Source organism: Typopeltis vanoorti, chromosome 18 (genome assembly GCF_054136105.1).
Source record: "Typopeltis vanoorti isolate ZY-2024b chromosome 18, IOZ_Tvanoo_1.0, whole genome shotgun sequence".
Taxonomy (NCBI): Eukaryota; Metazoa; Arthropoda; class Arachnida; order Uropygi; family Thelyphonidae; genus Typopeltis; species Typopeltis vanoorti.
In genome coordinates this window covers 20,894,352-20,917,139 of record NC_143566.1, presented here as the reverse complement: position 1 = coordinate 20,917,139, position 22,788 = coordinate 20,894,352, and the positions used below count along the sequence as shown (strand labels likewise).

General features: G+C 34.8%; 1 protein-coding gene across 1 annotated transcript in view; it reads right to left on the bottom strand.

Moving 5' to 3' along the window:
- Window positions 1-22,788, bottom strand: part of LOC150096527 (myeloid leukemia factor 2-like) — a 73,674-nt gene that overhangs the window by 21,238 nt on the left and 29,648 nt on the right. Inside the window, exons 3-5 of the mRNA XM_090407933.1 lie at window positions 20,538-20,666; window positions 13,121-13,280; window positions 701-857 (exon numbers count right to left, since the gene is read on the bottom strand). Coding sequence (XP_090264059.1) covers window positions 701-857; window positions 13,121-13,280; window positions 20,538-20,666 — 446 coding nt within the window. The remainder of the gene's footprint in view (window positions 1-700; window positions 858-13,120; window positions 13,281-20,537; window positions 20,667-22,788) is intronic.

Here is a 22,788-nt window from a genome sequence, read left to right as displayed (position 1 = left end):
GAAAATTGATATATTTGCTGTTTAGCAAATCTTGGACACAGCTTCAAAACATTCCTACAATGGGGACATGGATTGACCGAGAATATTCAATGTGGTTAAGAATTTTATCAACCTTTGTGAGACCACCAGCGTACTCACTGAATTTATTTTAAATTTATTTTTTTTTAAAATTCACTGCTTACCAGTTTCTTTTATTCAAATCCCACTCATAAAAAGGCTTCCAACCTTTTATGGGTGGGATTGCCAAGGGCGAGATGTATAAGACTGAGCTCTATGCTGCCATTCTCTATTAAATGTATCGGCTTCCTCTTTAGAACACAAAATACAAAAATAACTGTCAAAATGTGAAACTTTTCTGTATGCTTCATTACAATATACTGAAAGACTTGAAAACATTTTTAAAAATGTTTACTTAATCAAATTTATATCAAGTTTTCTCATGTTTTTTCAATTAAATTACATCTTTATTTTCATGTTTTTTTTCTAATACATTAAATGATACTTCATTTATCAAGTGGATCCTAGCATAAAACCAAGCATTTGTTTTGTTATTAATATATTTTTGTAATACATTAAATGATACTTCATTTATTAAGTGGATCCTAGTATAAAACCAGGCATTTGTTTTGTTATTAATAAAAACAAGGACATTATGTACCTAAAAAATTAAAGTAGTTTTGTTAGACAAAGTTCTTCATACCTGGGTCCTGCAGTAATAGCCAATGGTTCTCTTACACGAGAATTTGGACTTCTATCCCGCCATCTGGAGGACACATTGTCTATTGATGGTTGCCAAGGACGAGATGTATAAGTCTGAGCTCTATGCTGCCATTCTCTATTAAATGTCTCAGCTTCCTCTTTAGAACATAAAATACAAAAATAACTGTCAAAATGTGAAATTTTTCTGTATGCTTCATTACAATATACTGAAAACTAACCTTGAAAACTGATACATAACTGCAAATTTCTTGGTATATAATCAGAGTTTGAAAAATGCATTCATTTGTTAGTGATGAGCGAGAATTTTTAGTTAAAAAGCAGTAGTTTCAGTTTAAGCATTAGTTTTTTATTATCATTCCTTATCCAGATGGAATATGCAAAATTTGAATTATTAGAAGGTATTAAAATCTTTGGAAAGAAAGTATTAGATTTTTTATTTTTTTCCAAAATATTTCTTTGAGAGGCATAGGGCTAACCACCTTATCCTTGACTTAAGAGTTAAGAAATCCAAGTTGGAAGGTTGCAGGTGTTTAAGTACCTGTTAGAACTATTGATAGATTATAAATTTATTTGTATCAATTCTAAATGAAAGCCAAATAACTGAGAAGAGACCTCCACATTGCCTTTCAGGAATGAGGAGAAACAACCAGGGGGCTTCGGACCTCATGTCCACTCCTCACCTTCACATGGTGTATGCTTTTAGTAGGTATCTACTGGGTATTGAATGAGGATTGGCAGGCAATTTGCAAACAACCAAACTGTAATCTCTATTGGCTTAAACCACAAATGCATGAATAAGGGTACAACATGAAATTTCATGCCAGCTAGGACATCCCCCAGTTACACAAGGACTCTGCTGTTTTTGTATCCAAACCGAGGCGAACAGCATAAACTTTGCTATTGGAACAAGCTCCATCTCAACATCTAGGAGAATAAAAATAAACCCATCGGAAGAACTGAAGAGAGGAAGCATCAATATAGGGAGTATATTGGAAAGGAAATCAAACTCTTAGAAGAATCGAAAACTTGAACATAATTGAGACAAAGAAGACAAAAACAGGCGAGATCTCACTAAATAATAAGTATAGGATATTCATGCAACAATGATCAAGGAAAAGAAGGAGTAGCAATGGCATTTAACATCAAACATGAAGATAAACTTGAATGGAAGACAGTTTTAAGAAGAGTGATGTGGGCACATGGGGAAAATGGACGACGAAACTTATCATGCCTATGGTCCCACAAAAGGTTCTTCTAAGGAAGAAGTGGAAGAATTTTTTGAATCATCAGAACAGGCAGCTAACAAAAATAGTCCTGTTAGAGATATAATAAACAGCAGAAGATGAAATGGATCCCACCAGGCATGTAGGAACGTTGTGTGAAAATTTGGAGAAAAGGACAAAGCTAATAATAATGGCAAGTATTTGCTGGATTTCTGCTCAGAACTAGTCATTACTAATACCATGTTCTAACATCAAGATGTGCACAAGTTCACATGGAAAGAAGAAAAGAAATAAGAAAACCTCACTGACTATGTTGTTGTTGTTATAATAAATTTAGTTTAATCCTTTATCCAAGTGTGAGCAAACAAAGTTTGCACCTGAAGTATCTTCAGGACTGGGGTAAGGTGGTACAACACCAGGGCAACTCGTTGCAAAGGTGGAGCAAGCTACCAACACCTGTCTCAGTATCTTCTATAATGCAAAACACATCTCCTTGCAGATATGTCTAATGTTATGCATAAGGGAACAAGGAGATGTGTTTTGCATTATAGGAGATACTGAGACAGGAGTGTTTGTAGCTTGCTCCACCTTTGCAACGAGTTGCCCTGGTGTTGTACCACCTTACCCCAGTCCTGAAGATACTTCAGGAGCAAACTTTGTTTGCTCACACTTGGATAAAGGATTAAACTAAATTTATTATCCTCTAACCAAGTGAAAAATAAACTTTCAACATCTTTCTCTAAATCCAGAGTAATTTATTAAAAAAGGGTGGCACACCATTTGACAACTCCGACAGGTAGAGATGACCTGCTAATGCTTCTGCCTGGTATCTCAACTTGGGCCTGGCTCCCACTGAAGAGACCTCAATAAAGGTCGAAACTAGTCTGGGTAGTGGCCCGTCCCTTAATGCATAACATTAGACATATCTGCAAGGAGATGTGTTTTGCATTATAGGAGATACTGAGACAGGAGTGTTGGTAGCTTGCTCCACCTTTGCAAGGGGTTGTTGTTAATAGTACAGATGATATGAAATTGGAAGTGACTAGTGCCAAGCAGGATAAAAATGGATATTACATTATTTCTAACAGTATGTAAGAAAGTTTTAACAGAGAAAAATAAGGACTAAGCTATGTGTAAAAGTAGCTAAACAAAAGTCATGGGAAGAGTATGGAAAATAAATATCCAGAATGTGGAAAATTTTCTGGAGGCTACTGAAGCAGCTGAGAAATTAAGAAAAGGGCAATATAAAAGGAATCAAAGATGATAAAAGTGACCTGAAAAATGAAGATAAGGATATCTTAGATGTCTGGTGTAAATACCTTGAAAGACAGTTAAACAAAATAAGAAGTGACAGAACTATACTAGAACATTGTCAAGAGGAATGCAAAGCAGAGTACATAAATATTTGAGGTAGAAAATGGCCATCATAAACTTGAAATGTGGAAAAGAAGCTGGAATAAATGATATTCATCCATAAAGGCTCAAATATGGAGGTATAAAAGTTTTGCAGTGGCTACACTGCATAATTTAGAGAGCCTGATCATAAGCTTGAATTCCAGATGATTCAAACAAAGCTCTTATAGTATCCATTTGTAAAAATAGGGAATAAAGCTAAATGTGAGAATTGGAGGAATTTCTCTAAGTGCTCCAGATAAGATTTATGCAAACATCCTTGAAAGTTTGTATATCTGGAAAAGGCATATACGACAAGGTGCCTAGAGAAAAACCTTAGTTATATGGGATAAATGGAACATTATACAGAGCAAGCAACACACAGTTTATATTTAAGTTGTAGGTAAGCAGTTAGAAGTGAAAGAAATACCGGAAGATTGGTTCAATATAAAACCAGGAGTAAGACTAGGATGCACATTATCTGCATTTTCATTCATCATCAATATGGATCATATTATGAAAGAAAGTGACATTACGCCTGATATTAGAATTGCAGAGGTCAACCTTAGCTCTTTGCTTTATGCAGATGATGTACTCCTAAACACATCTAGTGCAAGTCTCCAGGATTCTCTTACTAAACTGAATAACATCTGAAACAAATTTGGCATAAAAATCAGTAATAAAATGACCAAAACTATGAAAATAGACAGGAGCATAGAAAACTTCGGCTGTATTCTGAATGAAAATCTTATATCTTATAGAACTAGTAAAATATTTCAGCTATTTAGGCACAGTTTGTAATGAAGATAGCAGGTTAAATCGGGAAATAGTCAAGAGAATAAGTAAAGCTGGTATGGTTGGGTGGTTAGTAAATTTAATAAATGTTAATAAATTTATTAACATTTTATGTATATGGAATAAGAGAGATAGCCAAAAGGCCAAACTAACAGTATACAAGATAGTGTTTAACCCGTTTTAAGTTATGGATCTGAGAGTTGGGGTAAGAGGATGTAACATTTTTTAATTCTTACACTTTTTTCTTTAGGGATTTTGTATGATCCCAATCTATGATCTGATAAGTGAAGCATTCTTTAGGAAGTTGATTAATTTTTCTGTAGTAATCTGCTTAGTTCATAATGACAGTAGCATTTACTTATCAGCTTTAGTTACAATAATTTGTTTATTCTTATTTGGCTTTCCAAGTGCTGATATTTCTTTTGGTGGAAAGTTATTTTTGGGAGGTCTGGATTTTCTTAGAATATTAGCCACAACCAAATAAATTTGTTGGCCACTGTGGGAGCAAATTCTTAGATACCATGTTTGATGCTGGTCATAATTTTAAGACCAGTATTTCTTGGGTGTGATGGTGACATTATGCCCATGACTAAGTGCATCCTCTGAAAGTGTTTGCGACAATAGATTTACTACTATGCATACTTGTGGTAGTTGCAATCAGGAACATCTCCACTATTCCTAACTGCAAATTTTTTCAGGTGGCAATTCTTAACCTTTTTCACATTCTTTACTGGCAGCATTTTCATAGATGAAGATTAGAATAGATCATAGTTCTGGATTGAGTATTTCCAAAAGCTTTTCATGTAATGTACTGATTTTTTGTCAACTGGATGAGAGTGTCACTGATCTATTCATGGATTAGTGCTACACTTGACAATGTATAAAATCTAAATTATACATTTTTTGGTCATTTTATACTAGAATTACAATTTTATTAATACAGACCAGATTACAATAAAAGCATTTATTCAAACCTACCAGTTTCGCCAGCAAACTGTCTGGTTTTTTCAAGGCATTGCGGAGATATGAAAGTTAGTAAATGCAAATTAAAAAGGAACATAAAAAACGTTGTAAACCAAACTAGTAGCTATGGTTACACGTTTCGCGTGACAGAGATGACTTATTGTTCTTATTCATTATCATGCATGCGTGTTTGTTGTAGACTTGTAATGTGATTACTGGCTAGCTGTAGTTCAGATTGATTGAGAGAGAGGATCAAGTTTTTCCACGAACTGTTTAGAATTACACCCTGATTTCTGTTGAGGTTTCCACCGGTTATTAGTACTATTGTGGCTTCCTTAAATACACGATGTCTGTAGTCGTCATCGAGATATGGCATGGAGCTGTTTTGCCAATCTATCGTGTGGTTAGATGTGCAGAAATGATGTGCTAAGCCGGAAGAGATGCTTCTGTTGTGGTTTACATCACCAACATCCTCTTTCCTCTAGACATCACACAGATGTTTAGACACTGCCTTCAATCTAATTTCTTCAAGGTTAACAACATCATATACCAACAATTAGAAAGCCTAGCAATGGGAAGCCCACTATCACCATCTTGTGCAGACCTTTTCATGGAAAAACTCGAAAAAGAAATTCTCTCTGCAATCTCTCAGAGACCATCTACATGGTGGAGATATGTGGATGATATATTCATCATATGGCAAGACAGCTTAGACAACCTAAAATCGTTTGTGGATAAAATCAACTCAATACATAGCAAGATAAAATTCACTCTGGAAGTAGAAAACAACAACCAACTGCATTTTTTTAGATATTTTGATAAAAAAAACAACCTAACAGTGTCAAATTATCCATTTACAGAAAGCCCACAGATACTGGAAGATATCTTCACTATACTTCAAACCATCACAAGACACACAAACTGAGTATTATCCACATGTTGAAACATAGAGCCAAAAAGTTTATATCAGAAGAGGAGGATACACAGAATGAAATCTCACTAATAGCCAACACATTATCACAAAATGGATATCCTCAAAACATCATCAAAAAATATCTATACAATGACAACCCCAGACAAGAAGAATCCCACCATCAGCACATTTCTACTGTAGTGATACCTTTCATCAAGTCAATTTCTTATCAAATAGCAAGAATACTAAGAGCTCACAACATCAGAGTGGTCTTCAAACCAACCACCAACATCAGACAAGTTTTAGGATCTCCAAAAGATAAAGTTCCGTTCTACAAATATCCAGGAGTATATTACATTCCCTGCTGCTGTGGTCTTGCCTACATCGGACAAACTTCACGAAGTTTAGAAATTAGACAAAAAGAACATGTTGGTGATGTAAACCACAACAGAAGCATTTCTTCCAGCTTAGCACATCATTTCTGCACGTCTAACCACACGATAGATTGGCAAAACAGCTCCATGCCACATCTCGATGACGACTACAGACATCGTGTATTTAAGGAAGCCACAATAGTACTAATAACCGGCAGGAACCTCAACAGAAATCAGGGTGTAATTCTAAACAGTTCGTCGAAAAACTTGATCCTCTCTCTCAATCAATCTGAACTACAGCTAGCCAGTAATCACATCACAAGTCTACAACAAACACGCATGCGTGATAATGAATAAGAACAATAAGTCATCTCTGTCACGCGAAACATGTAACCATAGCTACTAGTTTGGTTTACAACGTTTTTTATGTTCCTTTTAATTTGCATTTACTAACTTTCATATCTCTGCAATGCCTTGAAAAAGCCAGACAGTTTGCTGGCAAAATTGTCTGGTTTGAATAAATGTTTTTATTGTAATCTGGTCTGTATTAATAAAATTGTAATTCTAATGTATAAAATCATAAAATTCCTCACATGTATCCTCAAAGGGTGTACAGGATATTATGATAGCAATACATGAAGAACTTACATCATTATTAAATTCCTATCAACAATTTTCCTCCAAATCGATCTGTTATCTTTCAAGACTCTGGCATCTTATGTTGATAGTACTGATCCTGAACTCTGGTGATGTTGAGTTTGGGTATGTTTCAGGATTTGTTCCAGTTGCTGACTTTTCACTGTTAGCCCTGGTGAAAACAACAGGGGGCTTTGCTTAACTGGGCAACACCCCAGCCAGCATGAAATTCTGTCACGTTGTACCATCATTTTACTTATGGTTTAACCAATGAGAATACCATTTGGTCAGCTAAATCCAGAATTGTCAGCACAGACCCATTCATTCATTATCCAGGTAGATACCTAACAGGGTGCACTACGAGAAGGTAAATTGGACATTAGGTCACAAGCACTGGTCGGTTCTCTGATTTCCTTCAACCACGTCACCGTCAATATGGATAAAATACATCACTCCTCTCCACTTCATATCCATCACATATTTCAATGTAATATCAGTGATATTACATTGAAATCACTCACGGATATTACACTTTTAATATGCACTTTGCATCCATGGTATCTTGGACGTATATACGTTCTGGCCAGTTGGGTGGTTAAAGGCTATGTGGAGTTCTCCTCTCAGTTATACAGCTTTGATCCTTAAGCCCCCACCCCCAATGCATAAATACATTTAGCAGATTTAAACTTCTGTCGGAATCTTAGGTAGTTTGGAATGGTATGTGTGTCCTGACAATTTCAGCTTCCACTTACCAAGTTAACGTGCTTTATGCGCAATTTCTTCTCCGTATTTTCAAGCCCTATACATAATGCTAAATTATGGAAAGAAAAATTAGATGAATGAGTTAAAATGAATTAACAGCTTACCAATTGCAATTAGAATGAGCTGCAATCAGTAAGCTGGTTCTAAGTACGCAGGCACCAGGGATGTATATTCAGGATGTGCTATATGCACACCCACGGCATAGCAATACCACAGATTTCTACATTTCACATTTATTGCTGTTAAAGACTCCCAAAATTGTTTCCTGGTTTTGTGCGATTCCTAAAATTAAACACAATACACTAACGCTTCATGAAGAGGACACTAAAGCATAACCACTGCATCACATACGTGTTAATAGCCCGGACATGCAGCCGCAAATATGAACACCTTTGAGCCCTTTGAACTGACATACAGATGACGCAGTAGGTCAAATCCTTAGTGTTCCAGTGGTTTTAAACCACCCAGAAATCAGTGGCTGTGATTGGTTATTGTGTCAACCAATCCAATTCTGAGTTTCATCTGTTTTGCATGCATGAAATGTGAACTGACATGTTTAGGACACTGATACAGACAAGTAATTTTCTATAAAGAAAATTAACTGTTTGGTTCGTATTTACGATGAAAAACAGTACTGACGATCTACGGAATGTCCCATTTTCTGCCAGAGCTTTTGCAGATTGTATGATTATAGTCGAAGGAGGTTGGAACTTGCACATAAGTAAAACCAGTTATTTCAGCCTTTGGTTAAATCCGAAAAAATAATAATTTCCCAAGTGATTACCTTTTCTGATTTCTGTGCATATTATGGTTGTATTTAAAAATTGTATCAAAATTCATATTATCCATGTCTCACTCTAGTGATAATGTAATCTCATCACAAAACATAAATGCTTTGTGCTTCTCACATACATAGCTATGCTTCATGCATACTGTTTGTGTGCTTCCCACACAAACAGTGCGCATGAAGATAGCTATTGTTCATTTAGCCTAAAGGTTAAATGAACAATAGCTATGCTTTCCATATTTAAAATTATATTTAATTGATAAATTTAAGTATTCAAAGTTATCTTGGACCAATAAGAGGAACGATGATGTGCTATGCACTCTTAAAACTTTCATATATCAATAAAAATGCAATCATACATTTAAACTGATGTGAATTTTGTAGTGCAGGTTGCATAAACAACATGACAGCACACCCAAACTAAATGGGCATGTGACGCACTGGTTGGCACCTTAAAGCATGGTCTCTGAATTGTTCCTCTGAAGTTAAAAACAAACTGTATAAATACTACTGTTACCAAATAATATAGTATTCATTTAAAGCATTACTTTTCTTGCTTTTAAGCTACAAAACACTAATTAGTACCTCACTGCTCAGTTGATAACAAATGTCATTTTCAATCATAATCACAACAATCCCCAACTAAGTATCCTTGAGATGACTTAAATGTGAAAGTGATCTATTTCTACTTGCTACTGCCAGTAATCCGTAAATTTATTACTGAAGTTCAGTAATATACTGTAACAAGAGGCCCAACATGTTAATGAGTTGAAATTAACATGTCTAGCCAATGAGACAAGTTATGCTAAAACTTGTAACGATGAACTGCACATTGAATTAAAAAAAATTCAATTACAGTTTGTACTGCAGAAATCTTTCTAAAATTTGTGTTTTGTCTCAATCTGAAGAAGTACACAATAGGGCTGTATGAAACTACTAATTTTAGTAAAAAGTGTTTATGATTTTTCATGCAGTTTTCACTAGTAAATTATCATTACATGACACCTCCAAAGACTCATCAAGGGAGGGCATATAACCCTCCGTCTCCAACTACTGTACAACAACTATCATCAGCATCTACACTAATGCCATCTATCACCCAGTATTTTCAGACAATCACAACCATTCATCCTTACGATGGGATTCGAACCTGCAGTCTTTTGGCTGGAGAGCAGATATGCTAACCACTAGGCCAATCAGGCAGGCAAATAGAAATCCAAAACTTTGTCGATGCAATAAATATTTAGTTTTGGAAATGTTTCAAAAAATCCCCTGCCTTTGGAAACAACAGTAGAAAACAGTTGTTTTAAATGTAATAGTAAACCTGTAATTTCAGCATTTTTTTCAATGAGTATTAGAAACCCTTGAGAGGTTGGGAAAATCGCATTTAACAAAGCAAAACTCAAAGGCCAAATTTATAATAAATTACAGTGTATACAATATTCTAATTAAGCAATTGCTTAGATTTTCGCAGGTGCTATGGTAGTTAATAGACATTTGCAGGCTCTGTAGAGCAATTGGAAGAACAATGGTAGACTGCACCCTTCAACTGAAAAATGCCAGAGTTAGATTCTTACTGTGACAAGAGAAATCTTTATACAGGCTTTTTCAACTCTATGTGACTTAGCTGATCTCATATGGAGTTAGCAGGATTTTTCACCCAGAAATCCTACATAAAGGCAAATTGGCCATCAGAACACAAGTAATTTACAGACCAAAAAAAAAAAAAAATGTTGATGGGAGGTAGATGGCATTGATTGTAGTTGAGTGTAGTGGTAGAATCTAGGAGTAATAGTAAGGAAGACGGTGAGATCTGTGTAACAGAATGGAGTGCCCTCCCACTATGAGTTCTTTGACTTCTTGAAGATGTCACAATACCTTCTGCTGTCTACAAAAATGTACACCAGCACTGAATTAGGAGTCACTAGTAATTTTTCTTATTTATTGATGTTAATAGAATTAAATCCTGACCTGCAGATTAAAAACAACACATGCTACATGTCTTAGAAGTAAACCCTTGGCTCACCATATAAGTACAGGGAGTAAAGAGTGATGCAAGCAGCAGAAGCTCAACATTTGAAGTTATGGACATCTTGAATTTACATATTTGATTTAATGGTTTTGTTATAAAAACATTCTGTATTTCTATTATGCTGCTTTGTCTTTTGTTTCTCTATTTAATATTTATGAATATGGTCAAATGCTTTGGCTATGGAACCATTGAATTAAATCAAAAAGGAATATTTACAGAATGATTGACACACACACAATTTCATTACAATTCTTTTGTTATTCTCAATTCTTCCTAACCCAAACTTAGTTCTAATTTTCTTCTAGAATAAACAATCTAGAATAACCTGCTGGTCATATATACATTAACTGATAATAAGACCTTGATTAAGCCTAATTCAATATCAATATACATTACCTCATAAATAACTACTTACAATTCTCATTCAGCACAGTGCCTTTTACATGAATCTTTTGTTTACATGTAAGTGCTCCTTCTTGTTTTTCTTTCTGTCTGCTGACTCGTTCTTGATTTCCTGATAAATCTCTTCCTTTACTAAATCATTGATTATTCCATGCTCTATAAGACACTTAACATGGTAGCAATGTGCAGCTCTTTCCTTTCAAATCCCGATATCGAACCTGCTGTGGCAAAGGGCCCAGGTAAGAGATTCTGAGACCTATGATGCTTCTCTTTGGATTCCTGACAGCAGACCTTACGTGGCGTTGGACCAAGGTAAAATAAGATTTAGAAAACCTTAAGACAAAATTCCTTCTGGATGACTTGCGTGTTTCTCGAAATTTCCATATATGGTCATGTACCGACCTTCGGGCATGCTGACGTCGTTCTTCGTGCGTCTTTGGAAATTTCCAAATATGGCAATTCTTAGAATTAGACTTACTGATTTGACACGAATTAACGCTGTTTCATGATGACATCATGCACTACATTATTTTAACCAAGGCTCATTTAAGTTATTTAAATTACAAGATTATTACAGACAAAATTAATATTTCTCTTAAGTACATTCCCCTTAAAAAAACATGTAAAAGCGAACATAAGTTACATATCATGAGAGATTTTACAGTTCATTAATTTAATGTAGATTCTCCCACTTTAAAGCTGTTTTCAGTTATTTGAAATATATTTTTAAATATTGACGAATCAAATATTTGATTATAATGCCATATATTTCAGTCTGAAACAAACCACTTTCAGTAGTAAAAAACAGTTGCTACAAGGTAGGATGCAAACAATGGATTTATTTACAATTGAGCCGTGTGATGTTAATGTATGATTAACTTTTTCCAAGGAAACGGTTAATCATAACAGTGTGGTGTATAAAACTGAAATATATGGCATTATAATCAAATAAATATTATCTTTACCTTGTGTTTTCATGTAAATATTTCATATAACTATGGCACAACTTTCTCTAAAAGAAAGAATGCTTTCAGTTATTGTTTTATAAAAAATTAATTTTTGGAAATATATACAATTTTTTTATTTTTCAGGATTTTTTTTGACTTCCATTTAACAAAATTTGCCTTCCTGATGTCTTTCTTACACATCTAGATAAAATATGTTTATTAGTTCTTTCAAACTACTCATTGTTATAAAATTAGCACCAAGATAATTTGTTACCTAAAACTTAATTACTTTGTAATACTGCTTTAATGGCATAAAGCACCATCAACTTGCCAATGTCTAGAGAATAGGAACCTGAATTTACAAGGTAAATTATTGAAGTGTCCACATGGTCAGCCTAGTGGTTGTGTGCTTCAAAACAACATGCTTGGGGAAGGAGTGTCCTAGGTTCGATTCCAGTTGGTGATGTGAGGAGCTGAAGAATCTTCCTCAGCCATAGCCAAGTAAGCCGGTCTTGGGCATGGACAGGGTTTTTCCACCAGTTTATCCTGGGGTTTTTCATCCTGAAAAGCAGGCAAACTAGCCTTGAGAACTCAACACTACAGAACATAGGCCTGACCACCTTATCTTGTGAACAGTTTTTGAAAAAATAGCTGAAGTTATCTGCAAATACAATCCCCATACCACCTTCAAGACCTCTTCTCTCCTTTCAAGGAGGCCTCTTTCAAAGTGAATATGAAATGAATTTCCTCCAACACTAATATGAATTCCAGAGGTTGATTGGTAATGGTCTACAAGGCCATTGTTATCTTTGTAAACTGCATGTAGTTTTATGATGGATATAAAACCAGTTTCTGAGAGGGAAAAGCGTGCCACTTCACATGTTGAATGCCAGAGAAATTCTATCACTTCTGAAAGCATGCCTTTTAGCAATCTATATTTCTCCTGTAAAGATTCAACTTCTGCATCATACTGCCAACTTGTGGCACATCCTGAAATCTGAAAGATCCATTTTAGTTACAAAAGCAAGCAAGCAGGTGTAATTAAGAGCAAAATATGATTCAACTACAATATTTTTTGGCTGTCCTTCCCCTAAATAAAAAGCATCTACAAAGAAGAAAATAGCTAGAAGAACAAAAGATCAAAGCAATGATGTGAAATAACAGATAAACATACCTTCCTCAAGATTAATGAACTCCTGATTTTCATCTTCCTGTCCTGTGAATCTGTTTTTTGATCGCTCAATAACATGGGCACGCTCATCAAGATGATGTCCAATAGCCATTTTCTGAACCCCAGACTGAGAATCTTGTACCATTTTTCTAGTTTCTTTAAGCTACAAAAGTCAATTTCAGAATAATAATTGAAGGAAAGTTAAGTTTTAAAAAAGAACAGTGATATTTAAACAAGTCTCCCCAAATAAGATAATTAGATACCCCATCTACTGATATACCAGTACACCGAAATGAATCAACTGTCTTTGACAATATCATAGTTGTGCTGATTTTTTCAATAGTTGGTAGCAGTAGCAAAGTGTAAATAATAGTTTAAAAAAAATCCTATAAGAATTTTGCATAAGCCACAGGCCAAGACAGATAGATCCTTCCTCCCAGATTTGTAAGAATAAGTGATCACTGCAGATACAAATTTCAAAGCCTTTTTACATTTCTGTAATGAACTATGATGATATATGAATAATCCAATCGAGAAATTGGCTAACTGAAATTGAAAAGGAATATACATGTGCAGTTGTGCAAAATGTAATTTACATGTAACAATTTATGTAGTTTATTACTAATATGAGAAACAACTCTCACTTCCCTTTCCTTGGCTGTTCTTGATCAGTTGACTCTTTGTTTAATGTATTCCATTTGAGTCTATATAATGCTGACGCAAGCCAAAACATCAGCATGTACATATTCAAATGATTTTCATTCCCATGTTATATAGCAGTCTGTCGAGAAATCAACAAGGTAGAATACCTATCCAAAGATAATTCTCATATAAATTTCTGTTTACTCATGTTTGAGAAAAGGATGAAAACAAGAATTTCTCAAATGTAATTTATATTCTGATAACTAAAAAAACCAAGAATACTGTAACATTTTACACGATTCTGTTCATTGTATATGAAAATATGTTTTCTATCATTGAATCTAGCTCCAACTGATGTTACCAAAAATACTACAGACTTGATAATGGTCCTTGCTCTCAAGCATTATAGGAAACTGAGGCTTTCTAACATGAAATCAACCACCTCTATATATTATGTGTCTTAGTTTGAATATGTACTACTGTTTGTTCTTGTTGGTAAATGATGAAAACAGAACAATTTACTACAGGGTGATTCATAAGTAATGAAGGAGTTTAAATATTTAACTTTTTTTTTTTTTTTTTGTTATAATGAAACACAGAACTTGAAGGTTTTTTTAAAAAATTTTTTTTATCATCATCAAATTCCTGGCATGTACCCTCAAGGGGTGTACAGGATATGATAGTACTACATGAAAAAAATTACATTATTAACTTCCAATCTACAATTTTTCTCCAAATCAGTCTGTTACTTGTCAAGACTCCAACATTATAAGATCTTATATTTCTATCGTCTAAAGCACTTTGTACCGTATCAATCCACCTATATCTTGGTCTTCCTCTTGATCATTTTGCTGCCAACCTGGCAGAGAACACTTGTTTTGCTAATCTTTCTTCGCCCATTGTTTAAGTGATCATACCACCTGAGATTAGCTCTGTTAACGCATTCCTGGATGTTGACAATGTCAAGTTCTTTCCTAATATCCTTGTTTTTAATACGATATTGCCATTGATGCCATCTGTTCACGCCTATAATCTTTCTCAGAAATCTCATATCTGTGGTCTCTAGTCTTTGGTCAAGTGTTTTACTTCTAAACCAGCTCTCAGGTCCATAAGTTAAAACTGGTTTGAACACTGTCTTGTATAAAGCTAATTTAGTGTTCCGATTAATTTCTCTCTTATTCCATATGAATTTATTCAATTCACTTCCTACCATAACAGCTTTGCTGATTCTGTTGTCTATTTCTATATTTAATTTACCATCTTCAGTAAAAATCGTGCCTAAGTAGCTGAAATGTTTCACTTGTTCCACAGGTTCTCCATTCACAACACAGTGGACATTTTCAATGATTCTGCCTATTTTCATTGTCTTTGTCATTTTATTACTGACATTCATACCCTATCTATTACAACAGCTATTCAATTTAGTCAAAGAATCTTGCAGACTTGTAGCAGATTTATTTAGAAGTATAACATCATCCGCATAAAAGCAAAGAGCTGACATTAACATCTCCAATTTTGATATCATGTTTAATACCACTTTCCTTCATAATGTGATCCATATAGATAATGAATAACAGAGGGGATAATGTACATCATTGTCTCACAGCAGATTTAACATTAAACCATCTTCCTGTACTTCCTTCAATTCTAACTGCTGACTTACAACTCAAATAAAGACTAAGTATTGCTTGATATAATGCCCCATTGACACCATATAACTGTAGCGTATTGAACAGCTTCTCTCTTGGCACCTTATCATATGCCTTTTCCAGATCGACAAAACTTAAATACAGATCTTTCTTATATTCCCATGCTTTCTCAACTATTTCTCGTAAAGTGAAGATCTGATCCTGACAGCCCCTATTTGGCCTGAATCCAGCTTGTTCTTCACCAAGCTTTTCTTCCACAATTCTTCTCAACCGTTTCTCAAGTATACTTGCATAGATCTTGCCAGGAACACTCAGTAGGGAAATACTTCTGTAATTCTCACATTATTTTATTTCCCTTTTTATATATGGGTACTATGAGATCTCTGCTCCAATCATTGGGAATTCGTCTCTCTGTTCAGGCTTTCTGAACTATGCAGTGCAGCTACTGTAAGACTCTTATACCACCATACTTCAGCATTTCTGGTCGAATATCGTCTACTCCTGCTGCCTTTCCACATTTCAAGCCTTTGATGGCTTTTTCTACTTCAAGTATGGATATGTATTACTGACTGCATGCCTGGTCAGTGTTTTTTTTTTTTACCACTGTGCTGTCATCACTGCTTGTTTCATTTACCAGTTTTTCAAAGTAATTACTCCATACTTCAAGGATATCTTTTTCCTCCATTTTCATGTCACCTTTATCATCTCTAACTCCTTTTACAACACTCTTTCCTCCATTCCTTCTACAACAATCTCCAGAATATTATGCCACCTTCTTGATATTTATTTTCTATATTCTTGCCAAAATCCTCCCATGACTTTTGTTTAGCTAGTTTTACATAGTTTTAGCATTCTCGCATTTGTCTCTGTATTCTCTAAGAGCAGAAGCTGACTTATTTGACAGGAACTTTTGATATGCTTTCTTCTTTTCCTTCACTGCCTCTTTAACTTCCTGTGTCCACTAGGGAGTTCTGATTTTTTTATCCTTACAGACAACCTCACCACATGCCTCTCTGGCAGAATCAAATCAATGTTTTCTTCAGAGTTTGCCACTGAATCTCCAAGGTTTGATTCCTGTTCTCAAACTTTTTCATTTTTTCTTCAATAATCTTTGTGTATTTTAGTCTATAGTTCACATCTGAGAGCTGCTCAACTTTTATTCGCTTTAAAATTTTCTTACATGTTATTCTTTTCAATATGAAATTCAATTTTATCCTGCTCAAGACTAAATAGTGATCGCTTCCAATTTCAAATCCTCTGTACACTCTGGTGTCCTGCACCAGGGAGAAAACATCACTAACAACAATAACATAGTCAATGAGACTTTTCTTATTCCTTGCCTGTTCTCTCCATGTGAATTTGTGCACATTTTTATGTTGGAACATGGTGTTAGTAATAACCAGTCCATGTCCTGAGCAGAAATCCAACAGATATTTGCCATTATTATTAGCTTTTCTCTTTTCCCCAAATTTTCCCAAAATATTTTTGTATGTACCACAATCATTTCTTACTCTGCTATTTAGATCCCAACAAGGACCGACTTTTCCTTTTTCATTGTGTCAGTTGCTTTTTCTAAAGCCTCAAAAAATTCCTCCACTTCTACCTTAGTAGAACTTTCTGTGGGACCATAGGCACAAATAAGTCTCATTGTCCAGCTCCCCATACTCATTTGCCCACATTACTCTACTTGAGACTGACTACCATTCAAGAAGATTAGCCTCGTATTTTGTGTTGAATACTATGGCTACTCCTTCTTTTCCTTGATTGTCATTGCCTGAATATAACATTTTGTATTTATTGCTCAGAAAGATCTCACTAGTTTTTGTCTTTTTTGTTTCAGTCACCTCTATTATGTCAATCTGTTACTTATCTAATTCCCCAGCTAACTCCATTTCTTTGCCATTCAGGCTTCTTATGTTGATAGTACCGATCTTTAACTCTGGTGATGTTGAGTTTTGATTTGTTCCAGTAGCTGACACTTTTCGCTGTTCGCCCTGGTTCCCTGGTGAAAACAACAGGGGCCTTGTTTAACCGGGCAACGCCCCAGCCGGCATGAAATTTTGTAATGTCATACCATCATTTTTTATTTTGGTTTAACCAATAAGAATACAATTTGGTCGGCTAAATCCCAAATTTCCAGCCCATCCTCGTTCGTTCAGTATCCAAGTAGATACCCAACAGGGTGCACCATGAGAAGGTGAGGATTGGACATTAGGTCAGAAGCCTTGGTTGGTTCTCCGCATTCTTTTAAAGGCTATGTAGAGGTCTCCTCTCAGTTATACAGCTTTGACCCTTAAGCATCCCAGTTATGAAAAACCACATCATGTAAATGCTTCCAGTTTTCTGCTTCACAAAGACAGACCCTTACTACAGTATGCTCCATGACAACTGTTAACATTTCTGGCTACAATGCCCTAATTTCTGCACGAATGTTCTCCTTCAGCTTCTGGATTTACCTTGAATTTGTTCACATACCTTTTCCTTCATGTAACCAAGTAGGAAGAAGTCCGAGCCATCAGATCAGGAGAATGTGATGGCCATTTAATTGTAGATAAATCACAAAATTGATTAATTTTGGCTCGTTACTGGGTTGTCAACTTTTCTATGATTAATTTCCCAAATGTTACTTAGAACACCTGAAATCAGCAATAAAAAATTATTCACATTTTAAACTCCACCATGACTTATGGGTCACCCTGTATAAGATATGCTATATAAATCTTATTTAGACAAAGTTGTGACAACCAAAATGTCAATGGTTTTAATTGCAAAATGCATAATATGCTTATTAAGATCAGCCCTAGCCTAGAATAAAAATGCCCTAAAATGCAAGATTTAAGATATTCTACAAACACATCTAGCTTTCGCTTTAAATGCAGTAATGTAAAAGAACCTTTAGAGAGAGAAAAAAAAACTGTATGAAGACAAACCACACTGCACCATATGGCACATTTTTCATAGGATATCAGCATTACTGTAGTAGTGAGAGGAAGTGGTACATTCTTTGAAAAGAAGGTTAGAGGCAATAGTGTTCTTGATTGTGAATGGTGACTTACAATGCAGCTGCATTGTAAGGATACTACTAGATTTGCTTTATACAGCAAGAGCAGAACTGAGAAGATCAAGTTAATTGATTGTTTATGGAACTACCAATGAAGTATTAATGTTGCAGCTTACACCCTGCAACTCAGTCAGTAATGATAGTGTACTTTGGTTGGAAAGATGCATTTCAAATTTCGTTTAGCATGCAAATACTTTCTACCAAAAAGCATGCTGGACTGTTGCATATCTTGATAGTAGGGTTTCCCTAATATATCAAAGCAAAATGCATATATTTTTACCAGATCAGACTACATACTGAATCACAGATCGTGATCCTACTAACTCAAAAGAATAAAGTTTGCAAATGATTGGGAAAAAACAAACAAACAAACAAAAAAACTTCACTTTCTGGCCAAAAGAAACAGTTAACACACTCAAGCCTTTTCATATTAAAAACACCCAGAATATAAGGAGCACCTAAAATTCACAAATAAGATATACCCTTACACCCTATCATGGATATTGCTAAATTGTGAATGAAGAATTTTATGATTATTAATACTTCATTCATGATTTAACACGAATTGCATTTCCTGAGCTAAGTTTGCTCCTAAGTAAATTGTAATTTAAACACTTACTGTTTTTTGTTCATTGAAATAATAATTGTAATTTTTTTTTAGTTATCTTATATAAATTCTTTATATTAACTTGTAAATGTATCCTATGCGAACTGTAATATACGCATTTTATTTGTTGTTACTGAAAGTGAAAGTATTTCTAAGGGACTCTGCTAATGTGATTTGATTGGCTGCTGTCAGTAAACTAAGTCATTTTGAGATAGCACGTTCCTTAGCGTTGGGAACTGTACAACGATCACGTGGGAATTTCATTGTAAACTGAAAAAGAGCAGAGAAAAACAAGTTTGAACGAGAAAAAAGAGAGAGGCTTTATGAGATAGAGGAAGAGGGAACCAGAAGGAAAATGGAGAGAGTGTAGGAAGATTGCGAGATGTTATCTATCCTGGGATCGTACGACGAAACAAAGATTTGGAAACTTGTTCCGATTTTAATGAATCTTACTTCGAACTCATATTTATTTATAGTTTCCTGTCACCTTGTAAAGGAATTTACCCAAGTGAAAGGATAATAATATGATCGACATTGATCGTAAGATAAGTTATTACTTATCTTACGATAAATGCAAAATTGCCAAACATTTAGCTAAATTAGCCACCCTCACAAATAATTCTCCCTCCTTTGTTAAAAATTTTGCTCCTAAAAAGTAAATTAGAAAACAATATCTTAAAAAGTTAAGACGTAATGATTAATTTTGATATTACTTTACTGTTTACCAAATGTACCTTTAATTGAAATTCTTAATTTGTATGTCACACTTCCCCCCAGATATATTTGAACTATTTAAATTTACAGTATATGAAAGTTATTCTGCATGAAAAAGAAAGAAAACAACTAGACGGGACAGAAATGGGCTTCCTGCCCTTTAGCCAATTTCCACATAGAACACTTGGGAAAGCTAGCTATGAATACAGCCATTCTCAAATCAGTGGTTTGGCTACACTATGTTGATGATATGTTTGCTATTTGGCCACATGGTCCAGACATACTGGTTAATAGTTCAACCACTCTGGAAGTCAAAAACGTGGTATATACTTAGTCTAACACGGTGGTTTAGTTAATAGAAATATTCAACTAAACAGACAGGAATGTACCATCAAATCTGAACAAAAGGTGCAAAGAAAACTAAATATTCCAATCTCATTTGACCAAATTTGCAGTACTCAAAATATTCGATGCCTCAAGATCTACAACCAATGACTTAAACATTGGTCTGCATACCATTAATGAGTATGACTGCAGTCCATCTTGATGTCTCACAAAGCACAATAGTGCCTTGCCTTAATATTCACTGTGCTTAGCCTCTCTGCCAAGACACAACAGTATTATTTGTTAGCCGGTTGGGTAGAAGAAACTGCAGTTCTTGAAGAGATGAACCATAGCAATAATATTTAATGAAAAGAATTATCAAGCAGTTACATATATATTATTAGCAATAAGAATTCTCATTACCCCTCCAGGAGCAGTGCGTGTAGATGAAGATGCCTGATAAACTTGAGGACGGCCACTTCCATCTGTTGTAAGAGTCATAACTGAAGATGAGGAATAGCTATGACAGTTTGGATCTCTTGCCATGTTTTCCTGAAAATAAATAATAAATATTGAATTAAGTATAGAGAATACATACAAAAATACCAAATACATCAGAAACCAATAACAGGGCAATCATGCATTTCATTGGGATATTTAAATTGCTAAAAGGTGTAAATATGCGAAAGAACATTAATGAGATATAAACCATCTGAGAATGACTGGCACACGGGAGAGGAATAGAAACTTTAATTTGAGGGAAATGAACTAATAATTTACAGTTTGGGACAAAAATATATTATCCTGTAATCTCTAGACATGTTTGCATTTATGATGGGCATAATAAAAAAAAAAAACTTATAAAAAGAGATTTGTTTGGAAAACATGATTACATTAGGTGCTTAGTAAATGATGAGAGAGAGAGAAAGGGGGGGCATGTCCACTGAACTAATAATGTTGATCAGATGATTCACCTCAGTGTAACATGAATTTTCTTTTATTCAGGAGTGATATGAATGTACACTTTACACAGCAATTAATCTAAGATATGTTAATATTTTTAGCAGATCACACTCAGTCTTCTTGTAAAAACACAATTCATCTTTATTCACAGGACAATGGACTTTTGTTCATGTCTATACTTTCTCAAGACTAGAATGAAAAACACCATCTCCTGCATAGACAGTATTGCTTCAGACAAGTTTTATTTATTGCAGAGCTAAATACAGTAGCAAACTAAACACAATGTCCTAACAACCTATTCATAGGAATAGGTTCTACTGTTAGAAATATATACACGTTAACACAAGAATAATGTTTAATTTGCCAAATATTTCGGTCTGAATATTACAAACCATCTTCAGTGGTTACATAGGAATAGTTTTAAAAAACAAAGTGGAATACAAACAATTGAACACGCTGGGTGATGTCATATCGCTAAGTATCAGAAGAGTAAAAAAAAAAAAAAAAAAGACCTGTGAAAGTTGGTTTTCTGTAAATTGTTGGACGAATACCAGAAGGTGAACGGATGAGAAGGACGTCTAAAAAGGATAACTTGTCTTTTTCAATTTCCATGGTAAACTTTATACGAGGATGTAAGGAATTGATACTGCTTAAAAAGGAAGGTAAGCGGTCTCTTTCGTGAGGCCATATAGCAAAGATGTCGTTTATATATCTAACCCAAAAGGATAGTTGAGGGAATATAGATGAGAACAGGACTTTTTCTAATGTTCTAAATAAAATTTGCAAGAGCAGGAGAAAGTGGACTTCCCATGGCTGTTCCTTCTACTTGGTTGTAAAATTTATTTTGACATAAGAAATATCCAGAGTGCATTACGAAATCAAATAGTTTTATAATATCTTGTGGGAAGATGTCAGCTAGTAATTCCAAAGTCTCTTTGAGAGGTACATTTGTATATAAAGATTCTATATCGAAGGCAACCATAAGATCCGTAGGTTGTAAAGAGAAGTTTTTTTAATTTATTTAAGAAATCAGAAGAGTTTTTCAAAAGAGTACAAGTTGCCAACGTGTGACTTCAATAATTTAGATAGATATTTGGCTATGCGATAGGTAGGAGAAACAATACAATCCACTACATAAGACAGATATTCCTCTCCGCCCTATAGTGGATTATATTGATTCTCCTACCTATATTAGGTGTGGCACACCGTTTGGCATTAATTTAGTCTAACCAAGTGAAAAATAAACTTTCAACATCTTTCTCTAAATCCAGAGTAATTTAATAAAAAGGTGGCACACCGTTTGGCAACTCCTATAGGTGGAGATGACCTTGCTAATGCTTCTGTCTGGTATCTCCACTTGGGCCTGGCTCCCACTGAAGAGACCTCAATAAAGGTCGAAACTAGTCTGGGTAGTGGCCCTTCCCTTAATGCATAACATTAGACATATCCACAAGGAGATGTGTTTTGCATTATAGGAGATACTGAGATAGGAGTGTTGGTATCTTTCTCCACCTTTGCAATGAGTTGCCTGGTGTTGTACTACCTTACCCAAGTCCTGAAGATACTTTCAAGTGCAAAGCTTGTTTGCGTTTGCTCACACTTGGATAAAGGATTAAACTAAATTTATTATAGTCTAACCAAGTGAAAAATAAACTTTCAACATCTATTTGGCCTCATGGCCCAGACACATTAGATTCCTTCCTCAGTCACC